This window comes from Branchiostoma belcheri, unplaced genomic scaffold, assembly GCF_001625305.1.
Source record: "Branchiostoma belcheri isolate BF01 breed outbred unplaced genomic scaffold, Haploidv18h27 scaffold3, whole genome shotgun sequence".
Lineage (NCBI taxonomy): Eukaryota > Metazoa > Chordata > Leptocardii > Amphioxiformes > Branchiostomatidae > Branchiostoma > Branchiostoma belcheri.
This window is the reverse complement of record NW_017803909.1, coordinates 7,324,698-7,345,334: the sequence shown is the minus strand read 5'-3', so window position 1 is coordinate 7,345,334 and position 20,637 is coordinate 7,324,698. Positions and strand designations below refer to the sequence as shown.

Sequence of the window (20,637 nt, the reverse complement as noted above, 5' to 3'; positions counted from 1 at the left end):
ATTCAAGGCATTTAGCAGCAATTATACAGTTAAGAAAACACACATTACTATTGTAAAATACATACAATACAATCAAAATCAAAGCTTATGTGGAAGGGAGACAAGCTGACCTAGTCCTCTGGTAGAGGACAACCCCTACATGTACATGTACATGTACATGTACAACTGACTCAAAAGAGTTTTTCATTTCATTTTCATTTTTCAGCAGACTTCAATAATTTAAAAACAGTTTGAAGTTCTTTTTGTTCCCTGCAACAGTATGAAAAAGCAAAACTACAACAACAAAAACAACAACCATGCAAGAAGGGAAGAATGTCATGGACAGAGATGTCTACATCCACCATGCGTCTGTACTTGATGCCCATGGACGATTGGCTTAGGCCACACCAATTCAATTTCTTGGTTAACGGATTTTTCTAGAAAAATAATGGAGCGGGCGGGCGAAAAATAAAAAAAATAAAAACGGGCCTAGGCATCCTATTATGGCCCAAAATGGTATGATAGGAGCCATGAAGTCAACACACCAGGCTGGTTCAAAATCTAAACAATGAATTTTGAACTTTTAATGATGCCACTGCATTGAAAGATGGAATTAAATAACAGTAACAGCTAGGAAGAAAAGGACTGTTTTCAACTGTTCAGGGCAAAATATGAGCATTTTTCAGTTGATTTCGAACCAGAATCTTTTCTTTTTTTGCAAATCAGAAAAAAATGAAGCCGACGAATCCGTTGACCAAGAAATTAAATTGGTGTGGCCTTATTGAGAAGAAACAAGAAGAGAGAGCCATAGAGCAGAAAACAAAGAGTGCGCCATGCAGCACCATGACCTGTGGGGAGGGGGTCTGAACCTGGTTCAGTTTAGCGTCAGGAGGGCTGGCTGTGGGGGACTGCGGTGATTCCTCTGGTTTCTCCACCTCTGTCGGTCTGTGGGACGGGCTAGCAGGCTCAGGTTCCACGTGGTTCTGCGCAATATTTTGCTGAGGGAGGAAAAAGTGGAGACCAATCTCTTAAAACAATGTTATCATAAAGTTAACGTACAAAAAATGTATTATTTTTTTCATTCTCTGAAGCGTCTAGACTATGTCAATAAATCCTGCTTTGAGAGCCTTCCTTGTAAAAAAAATGAGACATTGTTATTAACATTAAAAAACAATCTTGGCATGGGCTTTCAAAATGTCTCATTTTTTTTACAAGCAAGGCTTATTTTTAATACACAGCAAAAGGGCCATCAATGCAACAAACATTTATCATATACTCACCTTTTCTTCATAGAATATACACAAACTGACCTCTTTGTGTGATATCAGTATCATCATTAATATTTTATTATGACACAAACGTACAGAATAATCAGTATGTGTTTAAAAGTATGTGTTTAAAACAGGAAAGATACCAACACCAACCCTTAGTATTACAAATTTAGTATTTTGGGTAAACCTTAGATCCAAACAAGACGTAGACAGAAACATATATTTTTCCCTTAGCGTACACACAGGTATAAAATTAGGTTATGTATTACATGTACATGTACTACATGATTTGTATCTATAGTAAGGAGCATTACGTATCACTAGTGAAAGGAGTTAAAGGGGATGTGGGAGTGACCTTGGAGGAGGAACGACCTTGGGCTTCCTGCTTGCGCTGCTCACGGAACTGTGCGCTCTGATTGGATGCAATTACGGAGAGGATACACATGCAAAGAACAAATTAATGATTGAGATATTGTGGTAAGGCATGCCATTACATAATAGAGAAAGGACTATAGAAAGACTAAATGAGTATATCATGGGTACCTTACATGATCGAGAGAATTAAGTAGGGTGACAAAGACGGGAATACGTGGTAGGACGTGCATATACTATCATCTGAAAATTTAATGCCTTGCAGGATTAAGTTGAAAAGCAAGAATAGGTGACAGTACCCAAGTACAAGTGTATTATACCATACATGTAACCCTAAATCATTGTTAATTACATTTCACAAGTTGCAAAGTTATCTACTACTAGTGATGTGGTTCAATGACATGCCATATTTACAAGATGTGTGCAAGTATATTTGATGTAAAGAATTCAACAGCTACATAGTGTACACACACAGCTTAAAAAAATCCTGTGACATCTGAATGAGACCTTTGCCTTCTTCAAACACATTGGGATTTCTGTTCTATTCACCAGTTTCCCATCCCCAGAATGCAATGCGAAAATAGGGGGGTGACCCTCATTTGCATAGGACTGGAAGGCATCGGAATGATCCTGTTGACGTTAAACAGCTTGCTTTTCACTGTGTTTTGAGGTGTCGGGGCATTTTATGCTCAACATTAATTAAATTACTATGGGCCGAATCTGACAACAAAATAATAGAGAATGAAGTTCTAGTGTTCTTTTCAACATGGAACATGTGGTTTGTAACGTTACAGCATCAGTATAGCGTTAGAAACCACATATTCAAAAAAATTCATTCTCTATTTGTTTTCAGATTCAACCCGTAGTAATTTAATTAATGTTGAGCATAAAATGCCCCGACACCCCAAACACAGTGAAACGCAAGCTGTTTAACGTCAACAGGATCATTCCGATGCCTTCCAGTCCTATGCAATTGAGGATTACCCCCCTATTTTTGCATTGCATTGTGGGGATGGGAAACTGGTGAATTCTCTGATCTTTTGCCCTGCTGTTTAACCCTGCAAAAGGCTACCCCGGCAGGAAGAGTGTTAAAAAAGGAACACGTTCTCACCAAGGTAGCGTGGTTCTTAGCCAGGGATTCCAGTAGCTCCTCAATGACTTTGTCTGACACAAAGGTGGCGATGTGCAGCTCACTCTCTCTGTAAAGGGGATCAACAGGAGATTGCTGTTAGGGTTATTGTTTGCATGGCACTGCCATGATCATGATTTTGAAGAAGCCTTGGTAACCTCCCCTCCCCCGGGTCTATAGTGAACGAGCCCCGGGGTGACAAAAAGTATGGCATCGGAGGCAGACAGGTTTTCCCAAGGGTTTCCAGGAATGTGGGCATGTCAACAAACAGAGCTGGGAGACATTCCTGTGGACATTCCATGCCTGTGGACAAAATTCCTGTACAATTCCTAGAATTCATGCAAATTGCACACAATACTGTTACCATTAGGCTCCTCCCTGAGACGTCGCCAAAAAATTTAATTTACTTAATGAAGAGAAATTATGATGATCTCTGTAGTATACTTATATGTAACTACCTGACTTTGTTGACAATGGTTGTCCCTGCCTGGTTGACTATGGCGTCTTCCACTAGTTTGTCTGGCAGCTTACTCTTGTCCCGACACTCCTGCTCTAGAGCCTGCTTCAGCCCCTGCAAGGTGAAGAATGAAAAAAAATTAATCTGATACATTTTGGATGTCATTTGAGGAACACAAAGTCGAGACTTCAACTCCCAATATTGAAAAGCCGATTGGCAAAGCTGGACATGAGATCCTTGCCATTTATGGGCAGACGTTGTGATTTAGGAAAGGCACTTTACACAACTTTCCTCACTCCATCCAGTGTAAAAAGGGGTACCTTTCTTCGGTTGGGGAGGTAAAAGGAGGTTGAAACAGAGGGGATGGCCCTGCCTTCCAATACTGTGCCTTAGACTGAGTAGATTAACAACCCTTTGTCCCTATACATTCTCAAAAAGGCTATGGCTCTACCTTTGCTATTAGACTAAGTGTGTCATTATGCAGCAAGTTTAAACTGTAATTTCCAACAAAAGAAATTGGACTAACCCAAATTTTTTAACTGTACAACTCCAGTCTTTGTCAAGGAATGAACAATCCACCGCTTCCGTGACGTCACGCAGTGACACGTGACTCCGTGAGCAGTGGATCATGGGTTGCAGAAAGTCTGTGGCGCCCCCCGTCTCTGTTGAGGGATAGTTGTAATGCCCTGATGTAGATGGCCTCTTTAATCCCTCATGCAAAGAAATCCGGTTCTCAGTCCAGGCACAGACTTTCTGCAACCTATGATCCACTGCTCACGGAGTCACGTGTGTTATCTGCGTGACGTCACGGAAGCGGTGGATTGTTCATGCCTTGACAAAGACTGGAGTTGTACAGTTGAAAAATTTGGGTGAGTCCAATTTCTTTTGTTGGAAATTACAGTTTAAACTTGCTACATAATGACTTCTACAATCACAAATGAACTTTCAAGATAAGATTAGTGTGTCATGTTGACAGTTTTGTGTGTTTTCCTGACCTGAGTTTGGAGGATGTGTGGACACTGCTGCTGGCCATACTTCAGGACGTTGTCCACAGAGGAGGCCATGTGTCTGTCTGTCTCCTCCTGCATCTGCTTGGTCAGGCTGCCCAGTTTGGTCTCCAGGGGGTGCTGCTCCCCCTCCGTCCCAGCCCCCTGCTTGTACAGGAGGGGTAGGAGCTGGAAACATAACAAAGAAGTACTCTGTTATCATCTCTCTCCAACATAGCAGAGCTACAGCATCTCAATGACAGTTCACTATGTTTCTTACTACTTCGAGGGTCCACATCACTTTCGCACCTACAAATTCAAACTGTAATGTTTTCAATGTACTTCAAAACTTCATTTACTGTACGGGTAGATAGGACAAAGCAGTGGCAAATGTGCACATGGAGAACAGTCACTGGTCAATGGACTTTTGTGGGATATACATGTATGTATAAGGGCTTGATTTTCATGATTTTCATGATTGTCATGATTTTCATAACTGTTTTGGATCGGTTTTCTCTGTTCATGAACTGTAATGTAATTTGTTTCCAGGGCCTCAGTGGAAGGCAGTGTTGAGAGAACAGGCCAAAGCATTGGCAGATATGCAAATGAGAACAGTCACTGTGCATGTGGTCAATGAGCTATTGTGGGATAAAATTCAATGCATAAAGAGATCGATTTTCATGATTTATTTTTGATTGTTTTTCTCTTTCCCATTACTGGTGCAAATTATAGCTCAATTGGTAGAGTGCTCACTCAGCACATATGAGAAAGAGTGTGGGAAGGTTAAACACACACAGCACTACCAGTGGACTAGCCCCCTGCTGTAGTGCCTTGCACAACTGTGTGTAGCCCAATGGCTACGAAATAGAGGTGGCCCACCCGACGTTTGGGATAAGAGCACAGAAGACCTTCTTCTTCTTCTTCATTACTGTATGTAGCACGTCAGCAGAACGTACTGCGCCTGCACAGAACCCTGGATTTTCGCGGTTTTCGTTGGATTTTTGGTCAACGTTGCATTAAAACTTTGCCTGTTGCAGACGATATCTTTTCGGACACAACATTTGAAAACTACTGTCGGAATGCTAACCTTATATGAGCAAATACAACCTTATATGAGACGTTCTGACAAAGTGCTATGCACAATACATTTGCGCAAGTGCAGTACATTCTGCCAACGTGCTACTGTAGGTTATCTGTTTTCACAGCTTTAGTGAGAGGTACATGTAGTGTAAGCAACTGATGCATGGATGACAGTCAACCTGATTAATGAAATCATAGAGAGTTTTAACAAATGGAAATCATAACGGCTTCAGAAGCCGCACCTGTTTGGAGTTGTCTGCATCTGAAATGAGCCTGTCAGACTCCTGCAGCGCGGCCTGCACCTGCGGGGACTTACTGTCCTTCAGAACCGCCCTGATGTCCTGCACCTTCCGCGACAGCTGCTCCACCATCTGGTAAACAACAAACAACAACAACTTGTTGTTCTGAATTATCCACAATCATTAATAAAACACATCTGTACTTATATCTACATCATTTAATTTAGTAAGAAGCGAGAAGCCAAATTATCGTAATTATTAGACTGTATGTCGGACTCCATAGTACATAGAATTAGCACTAGCTTGTACATTGTATATATTCATTGCAAACTGTGATGTCTTTTCTGTGACTTGTACTGAACCCAGTGGGTATTTGCATACAATAAAGGTCTTCATTCATTCATTAATATAAGAAAACTACTGGTAAGACATCCAAAAATAGTTTCATCAGGTTGCTAAAGTATAGAAGACAGGAGTTTTCTTTTAAACAACCAAATTTTCTCACCTAGTGGTGCTGATGTTTCAGTGTCTATCAGACCAGTTAGAAGCTCTGAGGAAAGTGTCAATAGACACCAAAATGTCAGCACCATGCATTAGGTGAGAAATTTTGGTTGTGTAAAAGAAAACTCCTGTATCCTACCGGTATGACAGTCTGAGGTATTGAGAACAGAGATACATAGCCAGGGCTCGAAATACTGGATGCATGTGCACCTTTAGTGTACCCAAATTTGGAGCTGTGCACCCACTTTTTTTTCTGTGGGTGCACCACTGCACCCAAATACATGTTAAACTTTGTATTTTCATACAGTGTAGGTTTACGTACTATGTAAAGATGTTAAATGTATACATTTGTAGTAGTATACAGCATATTCCTAACATCAAAAGATCAGAAAAATAATAGAATCATTGTAACGTGTTATAATAGTGCTTTTCTTTAGAAATGAAACATATCTTTCATTAATTAGTTTTTGCTGACATTCTATTTATTTTATCTTATATGGTGCACCCAAACATTTTTTTCTTCATCCAACCAGTGCACTTATTCTCAAAAGCGAATTTCGAGTCCTGATAGCTGAAGAAAGAGACATTACAATGGGTCATGCAGTATTGTAAGATGGGAAAAAAGTGATTTTACAGTCTAGGGGGAACATACCAGTCCTTGGGTCCACTGGGTGCAGGGTAAGAGAATATAGAGGAGACGGGGTACTGAAGTACACAGCACAGAAGGGTAAAGTAACAATCATCACAACTGTTAGTGTAGGAACCTAGTACCATAACGTCTACCATCCCTGAATGATATGTTGGCGTTATCTCAAAATTCTGCCAGGTACCCTAAGACTGTCACATTAAAAAAATTATGTTATCAAGGCTTTCCCAAGAATGTCTTGATCAGCTAGATATCTAAAGTGTGCATGCCTAAGGGATTAAAGAAACTGTTGCTTCAACAGCAGATCTCTCATTATATTTTTAATTTGGCAGTCTTAGGGTCACTACAAATTTGCTAAGACAATGAGCATTGGAAATATGACTAAATGACTATTAGGTCAAATATTTCTGGAACTATAAATGTCCACAGACAGACCTAAAGATACCATAATATACAATAGAGAGATTTGTAATTTCTACATTGTGAAACTTGCATCCAAAATTGTGCTGTTCATTCACAAAAAGGATGAAATGAAGTGACAGAGAAACATTTGTTAGTTTCATTTCCTCAACAGCTGTAACTGACTTTCTGTGTAGGAACTAGATCCCTAGTAAAGACATCTGCCTTGTGTAAGCCTGGCATGTTTTGAGGTGAGTAGTATAGTGGGAGCCTTCTCTGACCTGTTGTGCGGTGGTGATGAGGACGCCCTGCTGCAGCCGGTAGATCCGGTCACTGGTCATCTTCAGGGGACGTTGGTTCCGCAGCAACAAGGTCTCAATCTAGAGGATACAAAAACAAATTGTAGGATAGATGTTGCAGTTCTCTTATTTTTAGCTAGAGGTCCCACCTAAGCTTGAGAACAGAAACAATGCATACAACTTGTATACATGCCATGTCCTTGGTGCTGAACAGACATCAATAAAAAAGTTCTTCTGTTTGTTTGTTTGTTTGTTTCTTTGTTTATTTCGATCCCCATTAGTGCTTAAAAGCACTATTCTTCCTGGGGTCAATAAAATGAAACATAAATAACAAAACTTGTACATAATGATGATTACAAAATAATAAAGTAAGTTCAAAATCAATAGGAGAGGTCAGAGGTCTACCAAAAAAAAAGCACAAAATAATCTGAACATAATCCAGCGTTGTACGTAAACAACAAAGGTGCCCACAAAATTATGAAAGGTATAAATAACTTAAATAACTGAATAGAACATAATGTCCAACTGATCATAATTCCAAAGATAATCTACATTTTGTACTTTTTCACCATGGGACCAGAAGCAATATTCCTGCCTACTCTACCATACAAATCAGCAGTATGTATTATACTTTTCAAAATGCTACATACAACATGTCATGTCCTTGGTGCTGAACTGACATCAATTAACCTTCAGCATGCTAAGGTAGACATTTGGTGCCAAAGTTGTATTGGTTATGGGTTGAGGCAGCAGAAAGAAGGTTAAAACCTTAGGGACAGAGGCAAGGTCTTCTATCCACTATCAATGCCACAATTTCCTCATTTTCAACTGTGTACTACATCTGCAATCATTTGTCCAACAAGACTGGCAATGAAAACATACATTGCCATGGTGACGGTGGTTCCTGTTAGGGTTATTTTTTGCATGGCATTGCCATGATTTCATGATTTTGAGGAAGCCCATTCCCCAAGTGTGTAGTGAACAAGCCCCAGGGTCACAGAAAGTAGGGCATCCAGGGAAGACAGGTTTTCCCAAGGGTTTCCAGGAATGTGGGCATGTCAAAAAACAGAGTTTGGAGACATTCCTGTGGACATTCCATGCCTGTGGACAAATTTCCTGTACAATTCCTAAAATTCTTGCAAACTACACACAATACTGTACCATTAGGCTCCTTCCTGAGACATCGCCAAAATACATACAACATGTACACATGTTACCTCCTTGGTGCTGAATTGACATCAACTGAAAAAAGCCATCTTGAAATATTTTTTTGTGAGAAACCGAGCTCCCTTACCTTTTGCAGTGCCTCCTCAGTTCCAGCTTCATCCATCCTCAGGGCCTGTGATGCATCACTAACTGGGGTGGGCATGTTCTGTAACGTGTGGTTCCTAAAGTGTTGTGCAAAAAAGTTTTGGTTCAGAGTCACTCCTAGCTTATAACTTATTTCAAAGCTCTGAAAAGTAGATTTTTTTGCTGGTATATATTGAGAAGTAATAAGCAAAAAAGTTAGTATAATTCTTTTTTTACATGTATTCATTAATTCTACATGAATTATTGTTTTTTTTAATAGAGACAAAACATAGTTACAGTGACATAAGTACTGACTTTTCTAGTGCAGCTCCAAGGTCCTGGAATCCCCTGGTGGTGATGCCATTTTTGTCCAGCATTATGGTCCTATAGGGGGGGTGTAGGAAAATGAAAAATTAGCCATTGAAACAAAACTCTGATACAAACAATGCTCCAAAATATTCAAGCTACAATTACCAAGTTATTAAGATGGTAAGCATTTTCTAGAAAACAAAACCTTCCTAAGCAGTTGTGTGGATAGCAAGCTCTGCAAGTTGACAGAAACTTTTTCACCAGTGTAAAGGATCCACTTCATATGATATCAATACTAAACATAATCATAAACTTGAGTAAAGAAAGTTTGACAGGTTGGTGAAGTTTAGACATCCAGGTACAGTGTAATAAGATATGCCAAAAAACAGTAACTGTTACTCAAGCAACTGGATACGATTTTGGAAGGTTTGACACACCTTAGCTTGCTGTTGATCTGCAGTGCTTTGGATAACATGCGGGCACCAAAGTCACCCATACCGTTACCACTAAAAAAAAAAAAACAGATGAAATTTCACATTAAGCTTTTCATCGATAGGAACTAATTATCAAGCAAATGGAACTGAAAAAGGTCAATATTATTTAATGTTAATAACAGAGATCATCTAAGAAAAAGTTTTCAATTTGAAAGTAAGTAATACAAGCATGTACCTTATATCCAAACTTGTGAGGGAGTTGTTGCTTCCCAACACGTTCAAAATGGGTATCAAATTCTCCTTCAGCTTTGAGTCAGCTAAACACAGAGAGTCAATACTCTGGAAAAAACAACAAAGTCATGAGACACTTAATACACAAAAATTTGTAGCAAATTGTAGCCTGGTATATGTTACATGACTGTATAATCTTCTATAGCAAAAATGGCCAAGTACATACCTGTGCATGATGTCAATAATGTTAGCTATTCTACATTGTAGTCAATGTAAAGAGTAAATCTGGTTATGAGCAGTTTGAGTTACCTTAAACTGGACAGCTTTCTTTATCAAAATCAAGCCTCAGAGAAAAACACACAGAAGAAAAAAAGCAAACAAGGGAAATGTGTTAAACATTAAATAATCTATTTCTAATAACTGCTTATTATAACTCATCAAAAGTAATGTTATTCAAAAGAAAGGAAAGCTAGATTTAATAGGCAATTAGAAAGAATATGGTTAATAAGAAAGGGTCAAGAGAGGAACTGCAATAAGTAACTAATAATAGATCATCTGTGACTTACGGAGTTGTCCTCTTGAATAAGTTTCTTTACTGCTTCTAACACTTTAGGGAGATGTCTGTAAGTTCAATGGAAAACACAGGTAGGAACTAGATATTAAGTAACATTTGCAAAGCAAATGCATAATGTTTACATTCACATACATTCACATTACGTATATGGTGACAGGAGCAGAGCAGACCATGCAATTGCAACATTATGTAACCCAACACCAGTCACCATGGTGACAGACGTCAACAAATCATGTCATTGGTCAGGTCATAAGTCACTGTTTGGAGAAGAAGAAGAAGAAGAAACGGAGCAAAAACAGTATGTTTTCCTTCGATAAATATAAATACTAGTACTTGTGGCTTAAAGGTTCAATTTTGGATTTTGTTGTCTAGTGCAATGTGCAACATGATTTTCTTAATAATTTTGCACTTAGAAATAATTGGAATGTGCAATTTTGCACCTAGAGTAGGAGGGGGAGGGGGGCGCATTGCAGGCAAAGAAGCAAATATTTACCATACGTTATTTTTATAAGCACTATATTTTACTTTTATGATATCATACAGGATAATCAAGGGAAACAAATATGCAAAATAAAAATAATTTATTGCTCTCAGACTGTTGGCAATGTGATATATAAAATGTTTTTTGTTTTTTTTTCAGGAAGTTCCAACTGTTACTCTTAGTTTGTGACAAACCAGATGGAAAACGTGCAGACAGACAAAACGTAATTTTGCACATGAATTTTTCAAATTGCAAATAAAATTTTTGCTAACATGCGATTTTGCATGTACCTGAAAAAAAGTATTTCGAGTCCTGTAAACATATAGTTCCATGGATGATTGAGTGCCTTTAGGCTTTACTGACCTGGGTCTGATTCCTGAAAAGTTCTTGCTGATGTTCAGATATCTGATGGCCTTGTTCTGCCCGATCCAGCTCAGCATTGTCTCCATATGTTCATCAAATCCTACAGAATGTTGACCAAATATTTCAATAGTACATAGAGCATTGTGTACAAATGTATATGGTGGTGTAACGTGTTATTAAAAATAAATGAAAGCCCCTCCTTATCAGTCACCACATAATACATTGTACATTTTGTACACAAGAAAATCACTCAGAGTTAGGCATTTGGGGCCTACAAAAATTGTGACAAGTAAATTCAATGTAGTGCTACAAGCTGTCTCAAACAGTTGCCTTCGAAACTACAATGTATCAAATCTAAAGGCACTTTTACCATAGATAAATAAAAATAAATAAAATTTCAATGCATTTTATGACTGTTATGCAACTTATTTGTAAGTGATGATTTGTGCATAACCACTGTACCATTGTCACTGATGTCCAGAGTTGCAATACAGGGTACATTGGCTATGGTACTCTCCAACATCTCTCCTCCTGTCTTCTTCAGCTGCAGAAAGAAATGAACAAAAATTGAACGGGGGGTGCCACAGACTTTCTGCAACCTATGATCCACTGCTCACAGAGTCACATGTGTTATCTGTGTGACGTCACGGAAGCAGTGGATTGCTCATTCCTTGACAAAGAATGGGGAAGTCCAATCTCTTGTGTTTGCAATTGCAGTTCAAACTTGTTTCATAATGACTTCTACCAACACAGATGAAGTTCCAAGATAACAAAAAATGTCATACTTTACTAACATTGTCAGAATTTTTTTACTAAATTCAGATATTTAAGTCTTACATCCGTATCACTTCACATAAATTCACCATGACAGTTGCTTCGGTCAAAAAAAAGTCTACAGCTGGAAGACTTTTTTTAAATTAATGATTGTTAAACATACAAAGTTAGAGATTTTAGAAATTCAAACATAATTTTGCCCACCTCACAGTTGCTCAGGTCCACATGCACGTCCCTCAGGACAAAGTTACCTGACAGACCCAGGAACAAGGACCTGGACAAGGGAAGGTAAACAACCGAGGTGTAAACAATTGTTTACTGTCAACAAATAAAACATGTGTGGAAAGATAACATTCACCTTTACTTGCAAACTCTGTCTGCCCACAATGTAGGTTCACCTATTTTTTTCTCGTAACAAAATTCCTTTGGCAAAATTGGAAATCATTATGGTTGAACAATAAAACAATACACTAACACTATATCCCTTGCAAAATTTTGTTCCAAATTTCATACCTTGGCCGGCATATATATTGTACACACAGTAGTAGAAGAAAAGATTGTAGACACAGTAGAAGACACGGTAGAAGAAGAATAAACTTCAAGGCAAATCCAGGAAAAGCAGTAAACCATTTTTCCTTTCCCCTATTGGAAAGAGTAAAAGTATCAGCAATACTAAAAATGTTTTATTACTAAATCATCACTTACTTGACAGCATCTGGTGGTAGCTTTGTCCCAGACAAACTGACGTGCTTCAGAGACTGACAATTAAGAAAGAACTGGGAGGAAGAAACAAACAAAACAGTTGGATAACTGTCAAAAACTAACTTGCCAAAGTACCCATAGGCCAGAAAGTTACATCTTTGACTCATTTGAGCTACATTCTATCAAGGACATTGGAACACATGTCCTTGATTCTATACAATACTTGAAGATTTTTACAATTCTGTAATAATTATATTGTACATGATTGTACAGTATCTACCTGGGAATATAGCAACTATTAATATGAATTCATGCTAACCTCTTTAAATGATGCACTGGCAATCACAGGTTCCTTGGATTTTCTGAGTGAGAAAAAAAATGAGTCAATACATCAAAAAATATTATCAACATGATCTAGGCTCTAAGGTTAGGATTATGATATATCTAAAAGGTAATCTTTGACACAGTTTACCAGACAGATATGTATTCAGCATATTGCAAGTTACTTTGTCCACATCTAACACTCACATACTGAAAGTTTAACATTAATTTCGCAAAAGATTATGGTTACCTGCGTTGTCTGTGTGTCACATGTTTTTTTAGTTCCTCAATACATGTATGTCCAGGCTGTGTGGGTGTGTGCATATGTGGGGGGAACCTGTACATGTGCCTGTTGTACATGTAGGTGTCAGTACATTGTGCAGATTAAACATGATACTTGTTTAAGTTTACAAGATTCCATTTTTGTAAGGTCTTTCTAACAAGCGGTGTAATGTCAGGGCTCAAAATACTGGGTGCATGTGCACCTTAGTGCACCCAAAATTGGAGGTGTGCACCTAATTTTTTTCTGTGGGTGTATTTCTGTAAATGTATAATAGTATACCGGATATTCTTGGTCTCTAAGTATCAGAAAAATAATAAAATCTTTGTTGTAGTACTTGTTTAAGATTTTGAAGTTAGCTCTCATTTTAGATTCAAGCTCAGAAGAGGAGCAGTAAGACCTGCAATTAGGTTTGTTTCATATGGTGCACCCAAAACATTTTTGTGCACCTAATTTTTTAGGTTGGATGCACCAGTGCATCTATTCCCAAAGATGAATTTCGAGCCCTGAATGTTAAAGCCTTTGTTTGGTAAAAAAGGTAAAAAATTATAAATTATCATCTATAGATAAGTGTATTATGAAATACCAAATTTGAAAAAAAAGCTCTTTAACACCAATTTAATTTCTTGGTTAATGGATTCGCCCCATTCATTTTTTCTGATTTGCAAATAAAAATAAAAATTCAGAATCAACTGCTTAAAATGCTCATATTTTGCCCTGAACAGTTGAAAACAGTCCTTTTCATCCTACTTATTACTTACTAACAGTTATTCCATCTTTCAATGCAATGGTATCATTAAAAGTTCAAAATTCATTGTTTAAATTTTGAACCAGCCTGGTGTGTTGACTTCATGGCTCCTATTGTTACAGTACCATTTTGGCCCATAATAGGATGCCTAGGCCTGTTTTTATTTATTTATTTTTTCGCCCGCCCGCTCCATTATTTTTGTAGAGAAATCCGTTAACCAAAAAATTAAATTGGTGTGGCCTAAGTGCTGGACATCATGTTTGTGAATTGTAAAAAAAAACATATTATCATACACTAACATCTTATTACCACATACATCTACCACTACACAGAATGACCAAATTCAAGTTACATCAAAATTGTGTACTAAACAAACCTCAAGATATATCCACAAAGTGAGTGTGCTTGGATCGGGTGATGCATGAGAGAGGAAAAGACGTGACGCATGCAAATAGTAGTACAGATTAATATAGCTGTTCATCAAAAGTAATAAATTGTAATAAAGAGTTTAGTACAGCATAAGCAAAATAACTATTAGAAGTATAATTGATGCAGCAGCAAGTGAATCAATTAGAGCAATAAGTAGTATGTTGGCATTAATTAAAATTATATCTTGTCTTTTTTATACCATTTGAAATTGCTCTTGGCAATTGTGTTTAATTTACCAATATACCATCCCATCAGGATATTCATTCTATGTTTCCATGTCAGGCTACAGTGTTGTACATGTACATTCAAGCAAAACTGACTGAAAAGTAGTTTGTTGATAACAAAACAGTATTGGTTACAGGATGAGGCAGCAGGGAGAAGGTTAATAAAGGGTTAATGCCCCACCTGAGGTTTAAATTTCATTTATGTCTTTTGTATTGTATTTTAAAACAAGTTATTCAAAATAAATTACATTTTGGATAAATAAATACTACAAGTCTCAACACTACTGTTACATTTTGTAGTGTCATGTCCCCTGTATAATGGTTCAGTCCAAAAGTGATCGGTTATTCTAAAGCACGTCGGCAGAACGTACTGCACCTGCGCGAAACCCGTAATGTATTGTACATAGCACTTCGGCAGAATGTCTCATATAAGGTTGTATTCGCCCATGTAAGGTTAGCATTTCAACGGTAGTTTCCAAATGGTGTGTCGGAAAAGATATCTTCTGCAACAGTCAAAATTCTGGTGCAACGTTAACCAAAACTCCAATGAAAAACACTAAAATCCAGGGTTCTGCGCAGGCGCAGTATGTTCTGTCGGCGTGCTTTATTCTAATAACCGACTGCTTTTGAGGTTAAGGCCTGATAGCCAATGGGAAATGGAGCCTTCTGATTGGTCGACGTCCTCTGGTGATATGATAAATATATTGTATTATATTGTTTTTAATATCTACAGTAACTGTTTTTACTATAATTACTAGTAACCTTCTCCCTGGTGCCTTGCCCTGTAAGTTAGTGTAACCAATAATTGTAGGGAATTGACTACTACTGATACCCTGCATTGAAAATTAGCCACATGAGCAGTTAGTTCATGGTTATTGCAGCTGTTCCTTTCCAGGACATTGTAGCAGTAACTTACTTGTGGGTGAAGGTGTTTCTGCCCAGACTTAGATACTGTATGTGCTGGATGCAGCCCCTTTTGAAGGCACCAAATAACTGTGAAAAAATGACAAAGCTGATTACAATTATAACACCCAGAACCCATCAACTAAACTTCGAGTACTAGATACTACAAGAAACATAGATGTAGGTGGCGTAACCGCAGAGTTCTTGACTCGGAACCAAGAGGTCCCGGGTTGGAGTCCTGACATGCCACCGATCTTGTGCCCCTGGGAAAGGCACTTTATATAATTAAATGAAATGAAATACCTTTACTGTACATTCATGCCACGACGGGCTAGGTACAGGTCAAGATATAACAGACACATAACAAACGTATATAGAAAATTGGAGACAAAAGATGCACTACTTGACTTAGACATACATACATAAGGAACATACAATGGTACTATACTAGGCTAATACAAAGTGTTCTAGTCACTGAGCTAATATAGAGAGGTCAACTTCAATAATAATAAAACACAACTTTTCCCCTTAACTCAAGTGAAAATGAGCATTGTCTGTCCTGTATTAATTTTGTTTCTATGTGTGGAACAACACCAGCAACAGCTGCCTGTGTCCCACGTGTATTACACTGTTGCAATTTCAATAAATCAAATCAAAATCAAATCAGACTGATGTACATGTAGGTAATATATATTTTTATGACTGTCAAACATGCATGCTTGTATGGAATCTAATAGTAACTGTCATGATTGCTCTCTAGAGAAATCTGATCTCAAATGCATGTATGCAATAATAATGTATTGTGATATGGATGAGTGTTGAATGTTGATCGTGAGCTAATGTACACATAGTCTCTACCAGACTAACTACACTGGCTATCTAGGAGAATATTTGCCAGTGGAGTTTGGCCGCCTTGTAGGTTTGACTGGCTGCGGAGGGGAAGAAACAACCTGCCCGCGGCCGGACTCCCTTGGCCAAGTTTCCTTTTTTTGCCGAATTCTATGATCCGTGTTCCCGTAGAAATGCTTGGTGGAGGCTATGCTATACATGTACATGACTGTGTACATAAACATGTACTCACTGGATCAATAGCACACTCAGTTCCTGCCAGGTCCAAGTGAGTTATACCATTGGGCTGGGCAAAAACACCTTGGAGATTCTGCAGACAATAAAAGAGTGAATATACATGTATATAGTGGGAGTCTACAGTTACATTCAAGTAAACATTAAAACATTAAAATTTTCACTGTAACAGTTGTGATTTTTTTTTGTGATTACATTTATTAAAACATGCTGCCAACAAAAAGATACATGTATTTGCCACCAACTATTCCTAGCTGCCACTTTGTAGATGTTTTAGAATTTAATGCAGATTTTGCTGTTATCACCAAGCTACATTAAAATTTTGACTTCCTGATCTCCTAAAACATTAATTATGGACAGCTTCCTTTGCAAGCCACCATAGCTTGTTTTTAACATAATTATCATCAAAACTCTCAACACACCTGTCCTTTTTCAGCCTACATTTAACACAATGTCGATCATGAAGAAAGAAAGGAAATAGCAGTTATTGTAGCACTTTTGAAAGATTATGTCATTGAGTCGCAATGCATTGTACTAAAATACTTTCCTCCTTCCTACATCTATATGTAAATACATGCATCTTACCCAAGCTTTAAGAGCAAGTGTTTCAAACTTACATGTACAAATTTCTACAGATTTTGGGTGAAGAAAATCATTACTTTTCATTGAATTATGATTTCAACAGAACTGCATAATACAAAAATGGATTGAAACATGTTTGGAGCTGTCACTTTTCGACTTGAATTAGATTTTCCAAATTTCTGTGACCTGTGTTAAGGCCACACCAATTGAATTTGTTGGTTCTCGGATTCGCCTCTTCATTTTTTTCTGATTTGCAAAAAAAAAAAGTTTTTCCATCTATCAATGCAGTGTTTGATTAAAAGTTCAAAATTCACTGTTCAAATATTATCCCAGCCTTTTGTATTGACTTCATGGCTCCTATTGTACCATTTGGGGCTATAATAGGATGCCTTGACCTGTTTTTATTTTTTTATTTTTCGCCCTGTCACTTCATTTTTTTTCTGAAAAAATGTGAGAACCAACAAATTAAATTGGTGTGGCCTAAGTGATGATCACAAAGCTTACTGGTAATCTTTAACAATAATAGGTACATGACAAACATTGAGACCAGCATTACCAGAATATCCTCTGCCCTGAACATGTTGTCTGCTAGGTGGAGCTGTTTGAGGGACTGGCTGGTGGACATCAGCTGTAGGGCCAGGTGACTCACACCTGCAAAAGTCGGGAATATTTATCATAAAATTACCATATGTACTGGGTTCACAGCTGCTCAATCAAAAACAGAGCTCGAAATACTTATTTTCAGGTACGCACAAAATTGCATGTCGGCAAAAATTTTAGGTGCAATTTGAAAAATTTATGTGCAAAATTCTATTTAGTCAGCTTGGAATTGTTTTACTGTGTGTTAACAGTTTTGAAAGTGATATACGATTTCTTTTACAAGTGGCTCAGTGGAAGGATTCTGCAAGGATTATGTACACCCACAATAAAATAACTGACCTTCCTAGAAGTAGTTTGTGTAATTTGCATAATGTTTCAACTTTCAAGATAAAAAATTAAAAATGAAAAGCTTTGAAACAAGAAAATTTGTTGTACATGTATATATTTCTCTACATTAGCTTGAGCTCTCCGACAGCACGATGCCGACACAGCATTAAACTTTTGAGATATGCAGTGCAAACATGTTATAACGGTATCTTATACATGTAGGTGCAAAATTGCACATTCAAAATATTTTCATGTACAAATTTTGGAAAATCATGTGCATTTTGTACATTGCACATGGGTATTTTGAGCCCAGTTAAAGAGATTTAATTTTGTCTGCAGATTTTTTTACAACTTTTGGCTGCCTTCCTCAGAGCTTAATATGAATCCTATTGATTTATATAAATTATTACATGTATATGTTAAGAAGGAGAAATTGTTCACCTTTAGCAGTCATGCCAACTTTGGTCAGGTTCAAGTGCTGCAAACCTCTGGGAAGTTTACAGATGGGTCCACTGATAGCATTCACTCCTGAAAATTTGAACAAAATTAAACATATTATTAACATTAATACACATACAAAATGTCACTACCAAAGGCTTTTGTTGCAACAATAATTTATTCTTGTTAACACATTATACACATTAGGGCTAGAAATTCATTTTTGGGAATAGGTGCAATGGTGCACCCAACCTAATTTTTTGGGGGTGCACCATATGATAAAGTAAGTAGAATGTCAGCAAAAACTTTAAATTGTTCATTTCATGTTTCATTTCTAAAGAAAAGTGCTATAACTACAATTATTTTTCTGACACTTGGATATTATTAACTTAAGAGCATGATGTATACATTTTAATTACATGTACACGTACATGTAAACCTACGAAAATATTTGGGTGCACTGGTGCACCCACAGAAAAAATTGGGTGCACTAAGGACTGGTGCACATGCACCCTAGTATTTTGAGCCCTACACATTTTAAAGCAAGTTACTTTTCTATTATACCTGTGCCTGAAATCTATATGTATCTGTATCATTCTGTATCTATATAGCCGGTACAACCGCCTTTCGGCGTAACACACTAGCTGCGCAGGCACGCGGCGCGGCGGCAGCTGGCTATATTACACCGATCGACTTGTTACACCTAACACTCGTACATCTAACTCTAGACATTGTTTAAAGCTATTTAATGACAATGCCCCTACTGTACTTGGTGACAGTGAGTTCCACTCTGCGATAGTTTTAGGAAAGAATGAATTCTTGAACACCTCAATCCTCGGTTGATAACTCTGGTACTTGAAGGCGTGGCTATTTCTTGTTCTCTATGACTCTCATTGGTGTAGTAAGGTCTAGCACAATTCTGACTGTCCTTGACTTCAACTCTGGTCAATTAGAACAGTATAAAAGAACCTGTACATGTAGACAAGGCCATGCAAGAACGGCCAGAAAGTTTCGTTTCTTACCCCTGTCCTCTAAGTGGTTGTGCGACAGGCTTACAGTGTGCAGAGCACTGTTAGTGTTGGACAGCAGGGCTGTGGCCATGTGCTTGGCAAACTCCCTGCAAGATGAGGAATATTATATAGTTGTAGTCATGTCACTTCAAGTTCATTTCTGATCAAAATTTTGTTTTGGTTGAGGCTCACTGATCCCATTGACACATAAGGAGTATCATTTAAGTCTTTCTTTCTTTGCATGACAAACAATGCATATACATAATTTTATTATCTGTTTCAATACATACATAATAAAAATGTGTTATACAGCTTTCATGAAGAGTATTCATTGTCAGAGACAATGGAAAAAAACAGTGACAACTGTTTTAGGGTTGTTTTACTATCAAAAATTGATAGGATCTGGTACAACATTGTCAAGTAAATCATGTGGATACTAAAAATTAGCCAAACCTGGTCATACAGCTGCATTTTAAAGGTATCTTACTTGTTAAGGCCAGCATTCTCCAAGACAAGCTCCTCAAGTTTGGCATTTTTCTTCATCACCTTACACAGCTGGTCACTGTGCTCAGCCTATGAACAGCATAGTCATATTAAAAAAACTTCTTTTAGAATGTTCAAAATTCTTTTGATTAGAGCAAGAAACATTGTCGATCATACAGCAAATAATACATTTCATATTATCTACAGAAAGAAAAGTGATACAGTAGTTTGACAAAAGGGAAATTTTACTAAGTAGTAGTTGTTCAAATATATCCATGAACTTTTTAATTCTTGTTCGTGTCTTTTCCTTAAACAATATCTGAATCACTTTATCTAGCTAGCACCACATGTCAATGGTCCTGTGACAACACAAGAAGACTTACCAGTCTTGTGTGGTAAGATGACAGCTTGGTAAACCAGGTATTGTGTTCCAGTGCTGAGATGATAGGACCCAGGTCTCTGTAGACAAGATGACATTACTGGTTAGAAACATCTATCTAAGATACATTTTGTTAGTTGAGTATCAACAGAGAAAGTGATCTCGAACCAGTTTAGCTCATTGAAGAGCTAATCTTCCACTGGTTGTGACAGAGAAGACATGTATATACAGTATTTACAGGTTCATTGTACCAGGGAAATTCCCCTAGCTCTTTTTCCCCAAGCATAATGAACAGTGGACCACGGCTTAACGTC

General features: G+C 37.7%; 1 protein-coding gene across 9 annotated transcripts in view; it reads right to left on the bottom strand.

Moving 5' to 3' along the window:
- Nucleotides 1-20,637, bottom strand: part of LOC109473827 (F-actin-uncapping protein LRRC16A-like) — a 47,396-nt gene that overhangs the window by 10,651 nt on the left and 16,108 nt on the right. For 6 of the 9 annotated variants that reach the window (XM_019773918.1, XM_019773915.1, XM_019773917.1 and 3 more), the window contains exons 9-32: nucleotides 20,328-20,403; nucleotides 19,949-20,034; nucleotides 19,474-19,568; nucleotides 18,455-18,541; nucleotides 17,643-17,737; nucleotides 16,503-16,580; nucleotides 15,435-15,511; nucleotides 12,836-12,878; nucleotides 12,520-12,590; nucleotides 12,019-12,088; nucleotides 11,503-11,584; nucleotides 11,041-11,140; nucleotides 10,189-10,243; nucleotides 9,627-9,730; nucleotides 9,395-9,463; nucleotides 8,964-9,032; nucleotides 8,653-8,746; nucleotides 7,341-7,439; nucleotides 5,517-5,645; nucleotides 4,204-4,383; nucleotides 3,210-3,322; nucleotides 2,734-2,821; nucleotides 1,606-1,662; nucleotides 828-977 (exon numbers count right to left, since the gene is read on the bottom strand). In XM_019773918.1, the coding sequence (XP_019629477.1) occupies nucleotides 828-977; nucleotides 1,606-1,662; nucleotides 2,734-2,821; nucleotides 3,210-3,322; nucleotides 4,204-4,383; nucleotides 5,517-5,645; nucleotides 7,341-7,439; nucleotides 8,653-8,746; nucleotides 8,964-9,032; nucleotides 9,395-9,463; nucleotides 9,627-9,730; nucleotides 10,189-10,243; nucleotides 11,041-11,140; nucleotides 11,503-11,584; nucleotides 12,019-12,088; nucleotides 12,520-12,590; nucleotides 12,836-12,878; nucleotides 15,435-15,511; nucleotides 16,503-16,580; nucleotides 17,643-17,737; nucleotides 18,455-18,541; nucleotides 19,474-19,568; nucleotides 19,949-20,034; nucleotides 20,328-20,403 (2,167 nt within the window). The remainder of the gene's footprint in view (nucleotides 1-827; nucleotides 978-1,605; nucleotides 1,663-2,733; nucleotides 2,822-3,209; nucleotides 3,323-4,203; nucleotides 4,384-5,516; nucleotides 5,646-7,340; nucleotides 7,440-8,652; nucleotides 8,747-8,963; nucleotides 9,033-9,394; nucleotides 9,464-9,626; nucleotides 9,731-10,188; nucleotides 10,244-11,040; nucleotides 11,141-11,502; nucleotides 11,585-12,018; nucleotides 12,089-12,519; nucleotides 12,591-12,835; nucleotides 12,879-15,434; nucleotides 15,512-16,502; nucleotides 16,581-17,642; nucleotides 17,738-18,454; nucleotides 18,542-19,473; nucleotides 19,569-19,948; nucleotides 20,035-20,327; nucleotides 20,404-20,637) is intronic. The other 3 variants (XM_019773920.1, XM_019773922.1, XM_019773919.1) reach the window with 2 other exon arrangements.